The sequence below is a fragment of the Nelumbo nucifera genome, chromosome 2 (genome assembly GCF_055504915.1).
Source record: "Nelumbo nucifera cultivar China Antique chromosome 2, China Antique-T2T, whole genome shotgun sequence".
NCBI classification, from domain to species: Eukaryota; Viridiplantae; Streptophyta; class Magnoliopsida; order Proteales; family Nelumbonaceae; genus Nelumbo; species Nelumbo nucifera.
This window is the reverse complement of record NC_142650.1, coordinates 15,742,081-15,761,888: the sequence shown is the minus strand read 5'-3', so window position 1 is coordinate 15,761,888 and position 19,808 is coordinate 15,742,081. Positions and strand designations below refer to the sequence as shown.

General features: G+C 37.3%; 1 protein-coding gene across 1 annotated transcript; it reads left to right on the top strand.

The window, feature by feature from the left end:
- Positions 1 to 2,764: 2,764 nt before the first annotated feature.
- On the top strand, positions 2,765 to 11,739 carry LOC104597071 (BEL1-like homeodomain protein 9). The gene is made up of 5 exons (XM_010258464.3): positions 2,765 to 4,128; positions 8,496 to 8,866; positions 9,023 to 9,083; positions 10,154 to 10,817; positions 11,439 to 11,739. The coding sequence occupies exons 1-4, from the start codon at positions 3,157 to 3,159 to the stop codon at positions 10,676 to 10,678; spliced, it is 1,929 nt and encodes a 642-aa protein (XP_010256766.1). The 5' UTR covers positions 2,765 to 3,156; the 3' UTR covers positions 10,679 to 10,817; positions 11,439 to 11,739.
- Positions 11,740 to 19,808: the final 8,069 nt, after the last annotated feature.

The window sequence follows — 19,808 nt, the reverse complement described above, 5'->3', positions numbered from 1 at the left end:
TTTATTTCTATTATCTTTCTTTGTCTTCGTTTTATGTTTTTTTTTTTTTGTATTTTTGTCTTTTTTCTTCTTGTTTTATTTTCAAAACAAAATAATGTGTGGGGAGGGTCATATATATATTAGACTTTTATGGGGTATTTTTAGAACAAAAAAACTATTCCCAAATGTATATACAAACTGTTCCTTACTCTTTTCAAACTGAGCCTTAGAGAACATGCATTGAATAAAGTGGTTGCAAAGTAGAGTGGGTATCGTAATAATACACAAATTATAGAGTAGGTCTATATTTACGTGAAACTATAGGGGGAGTCTTAGTAAATGACCTTATTAAAATAATACATCAATTAATACTGTCATTACAGAGAGTTCCTCCTAGGTACAAGCAGAAATCTTCTTATTTTAGGTTCGTAATTTGATGGGATCTGTCTCACAATTAGGCTGCAAAAATCTATTACGATTTGATCAATTACAGAGTGTTGATTTAATCGACTTTGGAGGCTTTATTATGAAGTTAATATTACGGAAAAAGCTTCCATATCAGATAAATAACATGAGTTTAATTTACCACCCAAAAAAAAAAAAGCAGTCTAACTCACTAATCCGGCCCACTTCCAATAGAAGCCCAAAAAAGATGGGCCCTTGCCTACCGTTGTTACGCGTACCATGAGATGCTTTTTTGGTTCAATTCATTTGCCCCAATTTTGGTGAATTGATTCACGGTGTTCCTCCTTCCGCTGCCAACCAGGAAAAGAAAAGCAAACATTCATGGCCCTAATAAGCTTAGCAGGTACCAACCCATGGCGTGGTAGGGTCCACCAGGGAGTGGGAGAGTAGTCAAGGTTTATCTTCCTCCCGCGAAAACCATTGGGCCAGGCCTTTTCACGTCACAAATGAGCCGCGGCGTTCACAAAATGGGAATCCTATCTAGATAAAAGATTCTAATCTAATGGTATAAACTAGATGAAGACAATTATAGTTGGGCGGATGATCATTCATATTTATACGTCCACCGGCTGGCCTGGCCTGGCCCAACTCCCAATCCAATATTTGTAGTCTGAGGACAAATATTGTTTGGTCCTCCAATGCCCAGATTCTCATTACGAGTCCATTGTAGTACCGAGTCTCAAGACTCGATAGTACTTCACAGTTCTCATTGGGAAGGAACAATATGGCGCTTTTGACTTATTACCATTAAATTCAGAAATATTTTTTTTTAAATTGCCTTTTATTTTTTTTCCCTCCCAGGCTTCCAGTCCAAATTAATTAACATATTTAAACCCGGTACACCAGTCCTTTTTTATATTTATTTTATGCAAAATTAGTTTTGATTAAATAAATAAATATTTTGAACTGGAGGTTGTGGCAGGGAGTAGTACCGCATAGGAGATCTTTTCACGCATAAAGATGACGCACCCAACACAACAGTCCCTCACTTTCAAGCTTCTTCTTTCTCGTGAGTGAAAGAAGAATATCTATTTTTCTGAAATTTTCCGAAATTAAAATATAATTAAGTAACGCTTTTTTTTTGAAAAGTACTTTTTTGGGGGTCTGTGTGTATTTTTTTTCCTGAGTACGGTTTTTCTCTTTAATTAAAAACTGGGAACCTCCGTTTCGTCGAGCGACGGTAAACTCGGGCGCTCTCTCAAGCAAAAGATCTCTCTCTTTGTGGCACAGTACAGAGAGTAGAGATGATGTGGTACGACACGATGATGACGTAATTTGAACTGATTAATGTGTCAGATGAAGCCACGTGGATATAAATGTCCCTGGTGGTTAATTAATTCCTTTTGTTTTCTCGGAAGTAGCAGTAAAACATGATTATTAAGTCAATTCTACTGACCAAAATGCCCCGGTACTATACTAATTTCCATATTTATTAGCTGTTACTACTACCTCTCAACTCCTTAAAATCTTCTGATCCATTGAACCTAACAACGATCATAACCAATCAAATCATCCACGTCAAATTTGATTTTTTTTCTTGAACTCCTTGATTTGAGGTGTGGATCAAGCGGGCCCAGTGGGTGGACAAGGACCATGAATACTATTTTATATGAGAGAGTTTACTCTTTAGTCTTTAATTAATAATTATCAACAAGAAAAATATTATTTAGTTTGTAATAATTAAAGTTTAGTTTTGATGATGTTTGTTCATTTTAGACGACTACGTACGTCTCAGGGTCATTTTAGTCAGTTAACAAAAGATCGCACTCCGCTCAAACTCGAAATCCAATGATGCGGATCCGATACGGATTTATGTTTACTATTTAGTATTTACTTGGAGTAAATATTAAAAATTGAAAGTGAAAAGGAAAAAAAAATGATTTTTACCTCGTTACGTGAGATGGTGGTGGAAGGGAAAGAAAGGCGCCGTTTTGGAATTGGCAATTGGCAATTGGCAATTGAGTTTTCCGATTTAACACCATCCTGGCTCCCGCCTTCTCACGTGCGTCATCAACTCATCGATCCTCAGGCATCAGCCCTAAAATAAAAAAATAAAACAAAAAAAACTTTAATTTTTTATTTTTAAATAAAGGAAAAAGAAAGAAAGAAATTAAAATTTTTAATAATAAAGAAATAAAGAAGTGCTACTGCCACCACTATTACTTACTTCCAGTCTTCCACAGTTCTACGACGACAAAAGCAAAGCAAATCTTGTCAGAAATAAGAAAATGCAGTTTACATGATTTTTACCGGAAATAGCCGGTGATCATCCCGGTTTCTCGAAACCCTATGCACCCAAAGCCTTTCATTGGAGGAGAGTGGAGACTGGGGAGGCGTGTTCGTATTGTATGGATTATGGGTTGTGTTCTTGTTGTTGTTGTTGTTGAGTTGTGACTAAACAACCACAAATCCGCTTCCCCTCGCCAGTCGCCTCTCTCCCTCACTCCCCCAAAATCCCACTCTACGTCGTCGACTCCTGACTCTCTCTCTCTCTCTCTCTGCAGCTAACCTGCGCCAGTCTGCCGTTTCTGCAGCTCGGAAGATCATGATAACCTTTCCTTTCATCGTCACCATCACCACATCCCTTTAACTCTTTTTTCTTGTTCTTCATCTCTACTCTCAGCCTTCTCTCTTCCCACTGAATTCTGCCTATACTTGTTTGTCTATTCTCTCTCCCCCTCTGTCTTTCTCTCTCAAAGGTAAGCTTCAATCATGGCGGAGGGTTTCGAACCCTTTCACGTCCCTCAGCAAAGTAGAAGAGACAAGCTTAGGGTTGTCGGTCAAAACCATCCCACTTGCGAAGAAGCAGCAGCAACCTCCCTTCAAGGGTGCGCAGGTTTACTTCCTCTTTACGATCCATCTCTCCTAACATCCGAGATGCTAACTTGCGCTAACGCTGGCACTTCCGAGTTTCACCACCAGAACCACCCCCCACTTGGTGGAGCTGGGGAGGGTTGTAAGCAAAACCCAGCTTGTGTTGTTAAGGAAGAAGGAGGGAATTTGATGGGCTATGTTGGTGGGTTTATGAACGCCTCTTCGTCGTCTTCGTCTCATCATCCTTACTTGGATCCACAGTCTTCTCTTGCATTGAACCCAAGCTCCATCCAAGATATCAACAGCAACCCATTTCTTTATACCACGCACAACCTTAGAGATTTTGACCATTCGTTTCATAGTGGCGAGGTGGTGACTTTTAAGCCGGAGCCCTTGTCTTTGACCCCCGATTCGACGACGACGGGGCAAGGGTTGTCCTTGTCTCTGTCTACCCACAACACTCGCCAGCAGAATCTTCCTCTAGAATTGAACTTGCAACGATACGAGTCCGCTATGTTCGGTGACAAGGGTATCGGAGGGTTTGTAGTTCGAGGGATTGGTGCTGGGACTGGTGGTGCTTCGACGTCGAACGATATCCTTCGCTGTTCAGCCCCTCTCGGCCCGTTTACGGGCTATGCTTCGATTTTGAAGGGATCGAGGTTCTTGAAGCCTGCGCAACTGCTCTTGGAGGAATTTTGTGGTGTCGGCCGGGGAATTTATGCGGAAAGAAGCTGCGGAGACTCATCTTTGATGGATTCTACCATGGAAAACTTGAGCGCAGCGGGAATTAGTGTTGACGATCCACTCGGTTGTGGAGATCGTAGCGAGCACCGGAGGAAGAAAACGAGACTAATATCGATGCTCGATGAGGTATGCTTTTTGGATTGGTTTCTTTGTCACTATCTTGCTTTTCGTGCTAGGCTTTGAGTTATATTCAGATAACTCAAATTCAGTTTCTTTCTCCAATTTGACCCTTTCGCTTACTTCAATTGTCCAAGTTTTTCTTCTCCGAACTCACTTTGGTCGAGTCCTTCCCAAGCTTGTATTGTGTTACTGTACAAGCTACAGTGTCTAATTTAATTGACGAGTAAAATATACATGGAATTTGATTGTTAACCAAAAAAGGAAGTAATATAGAAGAAGAAAACAAAGGAATGTAACTCTATGTTTGTGTTGAATTAGTTGGAAATGCTTTTGCAGCCTAACAAAATGGAAAAATAATATAAAGTAAAGGAAGGAATACAAATATCCTTTTAATACGTAGTTTCCAGCTATAAACAATTGCTTATGTTCAAGTTAGAAGGGGTTTGGTCATGGAGATCGCAGAAAACTCTCATCTTTTTGGGAAAGGTGACATTGGAGGAATATATGCACAAAGTTTGGTTCTAGAAAAGCGTATAACAACCTTAGAAATAGAACTCATGGGTGATACTGACGCCAGGTTTGGAAGTGTTATGTGCATAAAGTGGCTGGAGGAATCCACATGAAAGGTTTTTTTACTCCAAAGAAAAAACGTACATGGAAAGCATTATGGTTTTTCAACCCAAAAGAGTGTTGGATCAAATTTGTGTCTGGTTCTCTTTTCATGGTTTTTCTAATGGTGGGCGAGCTGGGACTAATGTAGTACAGTTCTTCTATGATCTATCTCTACTTCCGCTCTTGATGCTTATTCCCTGGCAGGATATGTCTAATCTTTAAACATGACAATTCCCACCAGTCAAATTATTACCTTTATATCGCTTATGTTGGTCAAGTTGCCAAATTCGTGAGAGAAAAAAGAACTTTCATAATTCCTCCATCTGCATGCATTCCTTTTGTGACATGGTTTTGCTTCTAAGTTCTGCCATGGGGATGCTGATAACTCTTCATGAATTTGAGCAAGCAAGTGGCATGTCATGACAAAAATAAATAAATTAAAAACTGCAGAATATCAAGCTTATAGATTGCAATGTGATCGTGCTAGAAGTACTTCTGTCAAATGAGGGTAGAATAAATTCTGCACATGTCAACTTTTCTGTATATCAACCATAAACAAGTCAAATTATGAAATTTGAAGGAGGGCATTGCAATTTAGGATTTTCTGTTCAAACTCTAGTTGGTCTTGCTTATGGAATATTAGTATTTTGACAAGAGGCATAATGTCTGACTTATTAGAATGCTGACAAGTAGAAAAATTTTGTATCCCATGGAAGTATTTTGACATGAACATGATGAGCATTTATTTCCATCTTAAGCTTGACCACACTTCTATCATATAATGCTTACTAGGACTGGACATCTTGACCTGCAAAAGAGAACAATATGAATTTCCTTTGTTATTTATAACGGGGAGAACAATATCTGGAGTGTCATTCCATAAAACTTGCACTAAATTAAATGAAATCATTCATTAGAAAGAGTTTTTAACAAGGAATTCAATTTTATAGGGTTGCTGAATCAAGTAGTGAAAATGATTTTTTTTTCAAGTATTTGATGGAACTTGTGTATCTCACGTGCAAAGAGCCAATATATCACTTATTTTTCAATGCATTACACATGATATACTGTTTAGTTTCACTATTGATTACTTTAGATGTGCACTTTCCATTCATATTGTTTTGTATCACTTTTCCGAGGTCTGCAGATTGGAAAAAAATGGTTTATTTATATATTTTTGGTATTCTGTGCTATGCACCATTAAGAACTTCCCCCTTGCCCCTTTTTTCCCAAAGTGCTGGTTGTGGGATTTCATTCCATGTCAACACTGGAACAAACCAGCTAACACACCAACGAGCCAGCCCTGGGTTGGTAAATCATTTCTTTATTTGAATGTTATGTGTTGGAAAAACTGGGTGTAATGGTAAAATCTCAGGCTGACAAGCATAAGAATGCGGGTTTGAGTCTGTCTGAGAGTGGCCACTTTGTGCAAAAAATCCTAAAGTTTATTCAGTCTACCCCTCCCAAGACCCCATATAGATGGACCCAATATTGGGTGATGACCTCTTTTCCTTGTAGAATTGCTTTATCCTCTTGATATCATGCATGCCTGTTTAGAATTTGTCTTCTGGTTTTGTTTCATGTAACAGTTAGACTCAGTATTTGTATATATGCTCGTTGGTTAGTTTCTAGGGGCCATTGCTTGGTGCAATGGTAAAATCTCCAGCTGACAGTGGAACGTTGTTAGAATTCTGAGAGCAGCCACTTTGTGGTAGAAATGTCATAGGTTTGTATCCAGTCTACCCTCCCAAGACCCTGATTTCTGGGACCATCATTGAGTAAGGAACCTTTTGCTCATTAATGAGTTTCTGAAGTATTCTTAAGTTTATTAGTGATCTATGCTTTTGACATTTTCCTTTGAGGTTTGTGAGCAAGTGTATTAGGAGGGTGTGTCACAATATAGAACTCTTTATGTAGTAGCAAGATGTACTGTTGACTGATAAAAAGTAAACAGGATATAAAGTTGCTGCCTCTTGCACCTGCAATGGTTGAAACTTCTCTCGTCAGTAATAATGGCTTTAATAATTTTGAGTATCCTTTCATGCAGCATTGGAGAAACTTGCTGTAATCTGAAATGCTTCTTGACATGGAAAACTATTTTTGGCCTCTCAGATTTTAGAAAGTGGATGTCTGTTTTAGTTTCAGGTCTGGTCTTACATGTGGTGGTGCAAATTGGAACCCTATTTGAAGAATTTCCACTGCATTAGGCCTGGGTCTTCTGTCTGGGACCCGTAAAATTTTAGTAAATGCTCAACCCAAACCTGCCCAAGTTGCACTGACCTCATAGCATAGTAATTTTTAAAGCTTGAACACAATGGTGTTTTAATGCTTATCCAATCATATGATTTAATACTGCCTTGGCTTATATTGCATGATTGAGGCGATATTATGGAAAAGAGCAGACAAACTCAGACATGCAAAATCCCATCTTGCTTGCCCCCCCCCCCACCTTGAACAAGCCTCAGAGAAAAGAAAAGGCATTAAGATGCAGTCAATATCAAATGTTAATATATACCAGTCATGTTTAGTACTAATATTACTTAGGTTATGTCTAGAACTGTCATAGTGTAATTATTAATTTGTGTTCAAAGGAAATCCTTACCTGGAACCCTTTTTTGGTTCTGAGGAAATTAGGAAACCTTTGTGCAAGCATCTGGTGTTTTCCTTTAATTGATGGTGTTATTTTATTCCTTGAAGATGACATAATATTTAATTTTGTAGGTCATATTTCTGTAATAATTCTGAAATTTCTTTGTAGAAATTTCTTACCCAATGATGGTGAGAAAATGGTGTCTTGAGATGTGTACCACTTTGTATAAATTTCTTTATTGTTACATGTTTGCTTAATTACTGTAACATAAACATCTTTCTTGTTCTCCCCCTAATAGATTGAATTTTAAAATGTTGATGTTTTCTCAAACTAATAGATTGAATTTTAAAATGTTGTAGGAGTTGGTATGTTTTCTCAAACCTTCACTTCTCCTTTCATAATTTTTGTTTTCCATCTTTGATTTGGTGACAAAAGATGAAGATATGAAATTTTAGGTTAGTGGGGTAGTATTTGAAGTGCAATGCATCAAGTATTTGTGCGAACACTGCGTACATGAAACCTTTTTTAGTATGTTCCGATGTAAATTTTTACAAGAAAGGTTTTGAGCCTTCTCTTCTCACCCGTGTACATGATTTCGTAGTCTCAATTAATGTAGTTTAAGTTAGCTTATTGGCTTACTTCTTAGTTCTTAGGTGTTCATTATTTTTCACCATTAAAAATCTCTTTTTTGCATCTTTGCCAAGATCCATTTGATATATTAAGTTGCCATTTCCACATAGCTGCCTATTTTGAACATTAGGCAGGTTTCTTTGATGATCTATTTGGGTTCATAATAATCACTGTGACTCAGATAAAATAGATTTGTCTTGACACTTCCTTTCTCGTGGTTGTCCAGCTGCTGTGATGTTAGGAAATGTTTACTGAGAAGGATATACAGTGCAACTTTCCTTACTCTGCTTCTGTTCCCCCCATACTCCTATGGAGAGAGATGATAAGTTGTAATGTATCTAATTGTGACCCTTCCTGTCCCAAGTTGCACCTGTACTGACAATTTATGCATATGGTTAAGGTGTTTTCTTTTAATTCATCCAAAATATTTAAGAACTAGCATGTAAGCATGGTTGTGCAATTGGTTGTGACAATGTCCTCAACTTTCGATACTTTTAAAGAGCTTCTGTTCCTCAACATTTTTCCTTTCACTGGGCATCAGGTATACAGGAGGTACAAGCAGTATTACCAACAAATGCAAGTGGTCGTTGCATCATTTGAATCTGTTCCAGGCCTTGGGAATGCATCTCCATACACGTCATTTGCTCTCAAAACGATGTCAAAGCATTTCAAGTGCTTGAAGAATGCCATTACTGACCAAATCTGTATCATGAGCAAAGGTCTTGGAGAGGGATGCTATGAGAAAGATGAAGCTCCAAGGTTTGGATCTAGCGATAGAGCCTTTCAATGCCAAAGGCCAGTCAACAACTCTGGCATTGTTGAACACCAACATATTTGGAGACCCCAAAGAGGTCTTCCTGAACGTGCAGTAGCTGTGCTCAGAGCATGGTTGTTTGAGCATTTCTTACGCCCGTAAGTGATATGTTGTTTAGCTTTTTGTGTGATCCTGAGCTGATTTCACTTGAAAAGCCAGTGAAATTTAAATTTGGATATTTTTATATGTTGGGAAGGGTGGTTATACTGGCCTTATTCTATAATATGATACAGACTTTATGTTTCCTGTTTCAGTTACCCAACTGATACCGACAAGCAGATGTTGGCTAAGCAGACGGGTCTGTCAAGGAGCCAGGTGCATACATAATGGCAGCCATTACCTTATAATTTTATTACTAGTCATACTTGTCTTGCAACTGTTACTCTTGGTCTCTCTCTCTCTAGTACAAGATTCAATAGTGTGGAGCTTCCCTGCATGAACCCACGCATTTTTCCATATGGAGGGATTTGTGGCTGATTCAGATAGTTCATCAGATAGGCAAATCATTGGATAAGGCCACATCACACATGGTTATTATTCCTAGTGTCAATATCTTCCATATGGCCCACCTTGTAGTGTGGTTAATGGGTTAATTGGTTATAAGATTCGCGGGGGAGGAACTTCTAGACTCACTTTGAGCTCCAAACCGGGTTTCCAAGTATAAGATTCCTTGGTTGTTGTTTAATGGAGACCATTGAACTGGTATACATATATACATGTGTATGTATTTATTAGACACGGATATCCATGTATATATATATAAACATATATATATATATACATATATGTGTGTGTGTGTGTGTTTATTAGACATGCATATCCATGTAAAATTGTAAATACATACAAGGAGAAGGCACAGTTGGACCTCTTTCCCAACCCTAAATGGCGTGCATTTCTGAGCCATAGTACACGATCTTGTGTGCTGGTCCATAACACTCAATACAGTCAAACCTCTCAGGTGGTCATGCCTTTGCTCCCCCCAACCCACATCTTGTTTTGCAGTACATTTCCCTTGGACCTCTTAAGGTTTTTGTTCCAGTCTCAGTTTGGAAAGAGTACAAATACAAATACATATAAAAATAATACAAAATATAAGGTTTTGTACTCTACATATTGTATTTGTACTCTTTCCAAACTGAGCCTGAGCTGTAGTTTCGGGCTCTGTTCCTCGTCACTAATTGAAGGTTGGGCATCATTGAGAAGAGTTTACATTTCTATGGCGTTTGAAATACTTGTCATCATTAACTAGTTGGTATTGCAGCCTTATGATTTAAAGTTTGATGGATTAACCTTCTAGTCATTGCCTTATCTCTCTAAAAACTGTGCACTATCATTAATATTTTATGCCTCAGGTTTAGTGGTTAAAATTTTCACTTTTGGCACAGGTGTCCAACTGGTTCATCAATGCAAGAGTTAGACTCTGGAAGCCAATGGTGGAAGAGATACACATGCTTGAAACACGACAAGCTCAGAAGGCATCAGAAACGGAAGACCGGAATACTGAAAAACTAGTAGATCATCCACCTCCAGAAAATTCACTCGCCACAGACAAACAACCTCAAAATAGTTCGGTGCAGAAGACACAGGATCCCCCATTAAAACGTACCAGAAATGATCTTCCCCATGTGCTCAACAGAAGTGATGTACCAATGAACTTTTCATATCACAATATACCAAATCAAGTAGGTGTTAGTATGAGCACAGTGGGCATAAACAGTGGTGTTTCTCTCACTTTGGGTCTCCAGCAGAATAATGGAATAGGTCTGTCTGAACCTTTCACGATGAACATAGCACACCGTTTTGGTCTTGAAGCAAACAATGAGGGATATGTGATGGGGGGTTTTGAAGCTCAAAACCGCCAGTTTGGGAAGGACATTGGAGGACAACTGCTGCATGATTTCGTTGGCTGAAAGACTGATTTCGGAACTCTACCTAAAAAAGAAGACCTTCTAACAAAACTCACTGAAGTGTGTTTTTTAATCGAGCAAAGGTGACAGTAAAAAGAGAGAGCGAGGTCATTGGAAGATTGCTCTCTCCTCGTGAAACAAGGTACGTACTACACATGGTGCATTTAGAGCTGTTCTTTAAGAAGGATTTCTCTTTTGATTTTTGTGATGAATGGTGGGCCCATTTGGTTGGTGACCCAGAACCAGAATTCAAGGGACCCCATAGCGTTGTCGATTTTGGGCGGTCACCTGTTCAAGGTGTGGTGAAATACATTTGTATGATATCTCGTGAGATTTTTAATGGCTGCCCAAGAGAGAAAAAAGAAGAATCTCTAGGGTTCAAGTGGGCCGACGTGTCCAAATAAGTCCTTGAAATGATGATGGATGTTGGTGATTTATTACCTTTTCTTCAGATAATATGCCTTGTTTTTCCTAAAATGCCCATTTTTTAGGTAGAACAGCTTTTGAGTTTTGTCTTTTTAGGACAATCCCTGGGGACTTGAGTTCACTCATAATTGCTGTCACCATTGAACATTTGCATGGGTGGTCGAGTGTTGGTTTTTTTTAACTGTACTTAATTAAAAAATACATAGTAGTCTGCTTTCTCTCATTTCTTTCAATGTTTTTTAATTCTATGGGAAGGGAGCTTTGTAATGATTGTTTGCGCTATTTTATCGGTATCTCATCATGTTTACACGGTCTTTTCTTTTGCTTTTTTGGCCAGACGGATAAACAGCAACTAAACATGGAAGAAGGAAGAAGCCCAGGAAAAAAAATATATATATATATATAATTCAGAATAGAGGGGGAGAAGAAGAAAAGGGCACACTGAGTTCAATGCGACGCAAGTTTATTCAATTCATGTGGAGAGGGCCAAAGAAATTAGATTTGTTGCCTTCTGTGTACGTGACGAGTTCGTAACTTTTGTATGTATTAATGCTTCTTCACGTCATTTTTATATTAATTACTATGTTGTAATAAAATTTGAGTTGTATCGAAGATCAAGAAAGTTGTGTGCAAAGAAATCGTCCAGGGGCAGCGGAAATATCATCGTTCCAAATCGTTCATTTGATATTTGGGACGGTTAATGATGGTGGTTCTGAATTAGAATCCTGATGTTAATTAAAAGATGTCATTAATCACGTAGCACGTAGTTTGTAATAGGAAGGAAATGCATGCGGTAATAAGGTTCAACTTCATTCGGACTCTGGTAATATAAACGTATTATTTATGGTCAAGTAGTTTGCATTGGTTGGGAGTTGGGACTTTTGGGAAGAAGGGTATGAGATGAGGCTGCAGGAGGACTCCAAAGGGTCATCCTCATTGGCCATTGCTCATGGTGTGTTGTGTCTATTATTGTTGAGTTTGAATTATTTCTCTGAGAGTCAGTCACAGAGGCTAGAGGGTGGTGCATCGAGCTCCATTTGGGCATGTGAATGCACAGGTATTTGAGCCAGAGTCGCCTGACACAGGCCGACAGGCCTATGGTTGTCGTTCTGGGGGTTGGCACAGGCTGGGACTCTGGGAGGGCACGATGAGTACGTTCCATGATGAACTACAACCACCACCCCACCGCAGCTACATAATATGTTGGCAGTTGGCACCCATTTCCCACCATGTTGATGTTGTTTAAGACTTGAGACTTAAAGACTCGAACTCGTAGGTAGGTAGGTAGTGCCTGATAAGGAAAGAAGTTTCAATTAGCGTGGCATGCATATATCCACACTGAAAAAATGACGGGAGCCAGACAGTAGACCGTAGACAGCCACTGGCTTACGCTTGTCCAGATGCATCTGGAATAATCTGGATATAAATTCCAAGCCATGTGGGTTGTGGAGTCAAGTAAGGTTACTAATTCCGATGCGATAAGCCTTGAGTTAATTTAGACTTTGGAGTCCCTTAATCAAGTAAAGTAATCCACATCTGACAACGACCTACACCTACATTTCCTCGGCCTTCAACCTTTCTTTCCCCTGGCCTTCTGTCTCTTTTTTAATACTATATAGCCAACCACAAGCTTGGGAGTAGGGAGGGACTCGCCATATATGTTCCTGCATGCTGCTAGTCATAGAAAACGGAGTTTGACTTTTTAATTTCTTTCTACTTGTTTATCTCATCGGTCGTTGGAGCAGGTAAAAGAATTCGGAGGCTCTCTAGGTCATGGTTTTGAATGGTCTTATTTAAGAATTAGTTAGATAGTTAACTGGTTGATGAATATGGCCAATTTGTGCCAACACTTTTAACGAACAACATTACTGCTGCATTACTTCTTTTCTAATTCTTATGAGACCATGAATACGTACAACTTCATTTCGTAGGCTTTGGGGTTGATCACCACCTCAATTTAGGGATCATTTTGCTCAGGAATTGAATTAACTTGCTAAAACTGAATTTCGCACAACCCAAACAAAGTAAATGGTTTGGGTGATTTGCTCTTTTTACTTCATTCCTCCGACATGGATTAATGTGTGCTTTCGACACTCAACACTAGGTAGGTTCATCCCCTCATGACAGGGGGAGATGTTAGTGGTAAGTATTTTTGTTGTTATGTTTATTGATCCGTAAGGCTCCATCTAGTCTCATCCTTCACTCCATTAATTTCACTGTAGTCAACAATTGAACCACACCTGGCCGGGCCGGCGGAATCATAGGGTTACTGGGCTTTATTTCTGATTGCCCCAGTCTACGTTATAACTTGCAAGATTATCTCTTATCTGCCACCTTGAACATATTTTGGGGGGAGGGGGGAGGCCGCGGCAGTCTTCTTGTAGTAAATGAGGGCTTTCAGTGCCATTGCTTAAGTGTGCAACTTGAGCAGTTAGAACTTACAGCTTTAAATGACCCAATCCTAAATTGTACACTGGCTGGCTTTGGATTTTTGGTCCTTGGGCGTAAAATTCAAGGTTTTTAAAACCAAATTGGACAGAAAACCGTTCTGGGGTCCGGCTCCCAGGTGACCGTTCAAACCGAACAGATGTTCCATTCTGACAAAAAAATGTAAAAAAAAAAACGGCCAAAAACCGTTGTCCGGGTCGATGGGTAGATGATTCAACTGCCTGGGTCAGTGGTTCACTGACTAAATCAATGGTTTTTGCCCAAAAAGCAGTTCTGGGCTGAAATGCCAATTCCCAGTTTTTCCAGTCTGGTCCAGTTTTGAAAACATCGGCAAAACCTCAGGCTTTTATTTGTTAGGGCTGGGCCTAGCCATTGACTAGCCCAAGGCTGGCCTGATCCCAACCCAACTTTCACCTATTCTGAAATCTAGCCCAATCATCTATCCAACTATTCAAACAAACAAACAAACAAAACATACATACATAGGCTTCAATAGGCCCACCTAACCAACCTTAGCCCATCCTGGACCAAGTCAATCCAAGTCTTTCAAGTTTTAGTTTGGGCTGGGCCTAGGTTATGGAGATTAAGCTTTGCCCTGGGCTCAAACTGAGATTAGGCCTTATGCCCAAAACTTAGGGTTGGGAATGGGTTGATCTTAAACGTGGCCTAACCCACCCAAGTTGCACCTATAGGCAAAAACACCAACTGAAATAGATAGTTTGGATACCGAGTATATCAATCTTCAACTGTGAAAATTTTAATTATTTTCTACATGAGGGCCCGAGACTGAAGCAATGTTTCAAATGCTGACTCAGGACAACCTGAATTGCACCCTTAATCAATCAATCAGATAGAAGATTCATTTGATCACCATGGGTAGGTCCAAATGAAGCCTGACCCGACCCATCCAAGTTTTATATATATATAGATTGGGCTTGAATTGGGGCCTCGTTCATGTTAAATGTGGACCAAACTCCACCCCAAGTGGCCTATAACATATTTAACAAAATTATTTTTTTTTCAAAAAAATGTTGCAAAAGTGTTCATCTTTTGAAGCACATTGAAAGTTAAACACTAAACCAATAAATCAATAATCAAACCCGATGTGAAGATTACTTGAAGTCCAAAACTTAGGTCAACTTATGATTCAAGAAAGGTCGTTTTATAAGTATGACTACAATTTCTAACTTAAAAATCCAACGTGTTCAAAACAAGAGAATAGGAACAACCCAACAACAATAAAATTAATTTGTATTTCTTAATCTGGATTAAAAAACTAGTTCATGTTCTTTAATTGCAAATGATATCCAATTCTTTTTCCTAATGTGTTTGTTCATCATGGATTTAAAGACCTATCATATTCCATTCATATTTTGGGTGTGAGCTATGGTCAATATTGTCAATAATTAAGACTATGTAACCTAAAGAGCCAAATGATATGAGAAACAAAATTCAAAATAGTTCAGATTTTAAATAGATTGGATTCATCAACATCCAAATCCAATCTGATTAATGAAAACCAAAATAGAATCCAAGTTTAACTAAAAATCTTGTCGGATTTGAAAATCTTGAATCGAATTCAAATCCTATCAGACTCAGATTGGATTCACATTTAATCCAACTCCACTTTCAGTTTTTAAATAAATTAATATAAATATTAAATATTAAATCTGTTATAGATATGTAAATTTATATAATATAATATATAACAGTATATATATTATACTAAATTCAATTGATATTATAATATAATCACATTCAGATTTTAATTAGATTGGATAAAATTAAATCTGCATCAATAAAATGTAGGGGAGAGGGGGGATAATTACAAAACAGATGAAAATTGCAGAACGTAACAAAAGAAATATTTCAAAAAAAAATACAAAGAAAATACTACCTATATGAAGAAAAAATCTTTTTGGGTTGTTATATTCTGCAACTATGACCTCCGTGTATTTTTAATTGAATGAATGGAATACAAGAAGATGGGAAATTGAATAAATATAAGGGGTGTATTTTTAAGTATATAAAAATTCAAACATTGACTAAAGTTGGGCGTGAAAATTTATTGAAGACATTTTTATTTAAAAATAGAAAATTGAAAATAGTAATATTATTATTCACTGTACATACCTGAATCTTGTTTCAAAATATATATTTTTTCACTAGCTTTGTTTTAATATATTTCTGTTCTTCATTGAGTTTTTTACACACAACCAAACTGAAACTGACCCGACCTCTCGGGTTTGCATAATACATGAACGAAACTGACTAAAAATAATTGAACACTGACCAACTTAGAGGCCAAATTGGATCGAGTTGGTTGCCTGATTGGTTTGATTGGTTTCGTGAATAACCCTACAAAAGAGCATTTTTTGAAAATCAAAATTCATTCATTGACCGACGAAAGGAGAGTGCAATTCCCTTTTTTATATATAGAGATTATAGGTTATATATCCCTCTAGAATATATAATTTTGGGTTACAGGTCCCATATTTTGCATGTTTAGGAATCCGTGTGATATATGATCAAATAAAGATTAGGGCCGCCCATTGCATGTGCATCTCTTAGGCTTAGTTTGGACAGGGTACAAATACAAATATGTATTGTGCAAATATAGGTTTACAAATATAAAATATAAGGCTTTGAACTGTACATATTTGTATTTGTATTCTTTTCAAATACAAGTTTATATTTGTATTTATAATAGGGAGAATGACGGTTCAGCCCAGGGCCAGAATTTTTAGGCCCAAAATACATTTGGGTAAGTGCCAACTCGGAAATGATACCAATTCATGGGCTGACATTGATGTATGTATAGAATTGGGGTATTTGACATTTTGAATGTTTATAGTTTTGCAGTGGTATTCAGAAATCTGCAATGGGCTTGTCCGTACTCCTCTGTTCATAATATTTGTACTGTAGATATTTGTTGTCTTGGTACTCTTCCCAAATTGAGCCTTAAGACTGATATAGTTTCTCTGAAACCCTAAAGCTAATTCTATTACACTGATTAATAAAAGTACATCTCTTTCTCAAAATTGCAAAAAAAAGGTAAAGAAGAAAAGTATGAGACAGTGAGTGAAGGTTGTCAAAACATGGGCAGTGATTCATTATATTTACAAGGACAACAAAAGGAATTATGTAGCATGAAAAAAGGAAATATGGCTGGGATATAGGGTTTTCTAGTTTGTTGGTGGATCAGTCTAACAGTTTGTTTGGTTGCCGAGAAATGATGAGATGAGAAGGGATGGAATGAGAAAAGATGGGACGGGAAGGGAAAATTTATTTTCTCATTCATGTCATATTGTGTTTGATTGATGAGAAAAATTTGCATACACAAGAAGAAGAGATTTCACAATCAATCTTCCTTAATAGTGCTACACAATCGTCATTTGCTTCGATTACCTAATCTTTGAAAACTTTTTCCCAGCTTTTGTTCAATGGGTGTGGGGCTACGAACGGATAAAATCAAGTTCAGATTGGGTGTAAACAAGAAAAAAAACAATATTTCGATTCATACAAATTGTCCTGTAAACAAAAACAATGGCAGCCAAGAAAATTAAAACCCCAAAACACAAAACCGTACAACAATGGCCACAGAAAAGGAGAAAAGCAAAACCCCCATAAATCAGAAGGGTACCATTTCTCAATCCGATGTTGGATTCTTAAGTGTTAATATTGTAGAGAACACCTTCGTAATGGATTTCGCTCTTCAATGTCAAGTTAATCAAGTTGCCGATGTAGAAATCGGTCGACCCACCAGATCTTGATGCCTCTGCTGGTGATTTTAGCAATAGAAGCAAATACAAGGCAGCATACAGAGAACTATTCTTTGCATCGAAAAGAGAGAACCCTGGCATTTTCCTTCTCCACAGCCGACAGCATGAGGGGACCGATGAACGTCGCCGGAGAGCTATTCTTCGTTGAGAACGTTGCCAAAGACTCACAAGAGTCGCACCATTTCGATGTGACCCCGCATCCTTGATTTTGGGAACCGGCATCATGTGGTTTCTCTTCCCATCTCGACGAACAAACACCAAAAAATAAGAATATAATGAGGATATTCCCATTCTTGCATCTCAATCACATAAACCAAACGTACCCTAAGGGTGTCAATGGATTGGTTTGGTTTGGGTTGAAACCAATATAAATTAAAATGAAATTAAACAAATTGAACAATTTAGACATTGAATTGGACCGATCCAAAATAGTCCAAAATATTCACTGGATTAGATTGGACCTGGTCCATTTGTAATGGACTCACACTAGACTGGATCAGATTGGACCAAATCCACTCCAATTGACAACCCTAGATCAGTGTAACTATCTAGGGTTCTACCACCTGGGTCAATAATGGTTTAAAACATTGCAAGGATAGAAGGGATTTGTTAAAGAAGATGAATTCTAAATAAAAATAAGATCGGAATTGAATAAACTTGGGCATAAAATTCTTTTTGACCTTTGTATCTCATATGGACCAGATGTGTGGTAAGAACAGAGATATATAAAAGGGATACACAATGTAAATTATTAAAATGGATAAAATGGAAAATTAAATAAATAAAAGGGATAATTTCAAATATATAAAAGTTAAAATGAGCATGAAACTCCAAACATGGGAGTGAAACTCTCTGTCTCTTTCATATATAGAGATAGATATGTTCCTTATAGCCCCTCTTCTCTTTTATCAAAAAAAGAAACAAGGTACGCTACATTCCGCCATAGCGTTACTTGGAAGCCATGGCGACTCGAAATAATTAAACATGATGTATACGCTATTGTGTCATACCACATCAGTTTTATTTTATTTTTAAGAACTTCCAGTAAATTAAATTCATCATGCACATTGGTTCCATTGCTTTCAGTACTCAATGATTAGTGGTTTCCCAATCCTCTTGATACATCAAGCTTTAACCCTGTTTTTTATATGGTCCCCGCCCTCTCAACCTATCAAATTCAGCTAATCCGAATTCTCTTTAAAACTAAACAATGTACAACATTGGAAAGGAATCCGGATTTCCTCCTCATAGACATAGAATATGCACCTCTCACCAACTTCTCACACTGATTTCAGCGGTGCATTGAACTAATCATTCAAGCCAATTATAGTTGCATATGAGTTGGCTAATGGAGCATCTAGAAGCTCCTTTGTCGTGGGCCCTTACGGCCCAAGCCCGTTTGGTGGCACAGCATTCATTTTGGTTTTGTATTTCATCATGGTCCTTACCCTCTATTACTGGAAATAAAAAAAAAGAAGAAAATATTCAACTTCTGAATGTGATTGATCACTGTTATCGTCATTCGTCACCAAGGAGCAATGTAAACCCACGATACAACCAAATTTCAACTTGTATCTATCAGTCTTTCTATTTTATTATTATATTATTTTTATGGTATAAAATATCAATCAGTCTTTGTGACTTTTGTGAGAGAGATCATACTTATGGCTCATAACTTATGGGCCTCAATGTTTAATCTAAATTGGCGTTTGATAATACTTTTTAGACGTATGAAGTTTGAAATATCTATTTTTCAGATGCAATGCTTATTTAGTGTTGCATCTGAAAAGTTTTTTCAGATCTGAAATTGTAAAATGCAGGCTCGTCACTTAATACACTCAAACACATTTAAGATGCCGCTTAAAGTAAAAAATACTCCTATCCCATTCGATCTCTCTTTCTCTCTCTCTCTCAATAGCATCACTTGCTATCAAGAAGGTGAGGTCGAAGGAATCAATAATTAATAATAATTAATAATTATAAATTATTATTTTTATTAATTATTTTAAATAATTTTACTTGTATTATTTATTATTTATTAATTATTTAATTATTTTAATTTTTATTTATGTAAATTATTAATTATTTTAATATTTTATAGTCATTAATTATTTTTTAATTTTAATCATTTCATTTATTAATTAATAATTTTTAATTATTAATTTATTATTTTTTATTCATATTGTTTCAATATTATTTTGCAGTTGAAAATTATTTTTTATGAGATAATGAGAATTGAATTCAACATTTCCAAATAATATGTTTTATGGGTAAAATAGTAAAATCAGTAAATTTCAGATAATAAAGGGTTGATCCAATAAAAACAAATGTATCAATTCAGAGCCTCTAAAAAGTAGAAAATCACCTATACTTCTTTTCGTATTTCAGACAATATCTTTTTAACTTTTCAGATTTCAGATTTATCAAATGCAAGTTAAATTCTTATTCTCAGCATGAGATGCACGAGCGTGGAGCCA

Bases quoted from the DNA above. Each gene is read 5' to 3' on its own strand.
- LOC104597071 (XM_010258464.3), top strand. From the start codon at position 3,157: ATGGCGGAGGGTTTCGAACCCTTTCACGTCCCTCAGCAAAGTAGAAGA. The intron at 8,867-9,022 runs GTAAGTGATATG...TTCCTGTTTCAG, and splicing joins TTTGAGCATTTCTTACGCCC to TTACCCAACTGATACCGACA. The intron at 9,084-10,153 runs GTGCATACATAA...CTTTTGGCACAG, and splicing joins CGGGTCTGTCAAGGAGCCAG to GTGTCCAACTGGTTCATCAA.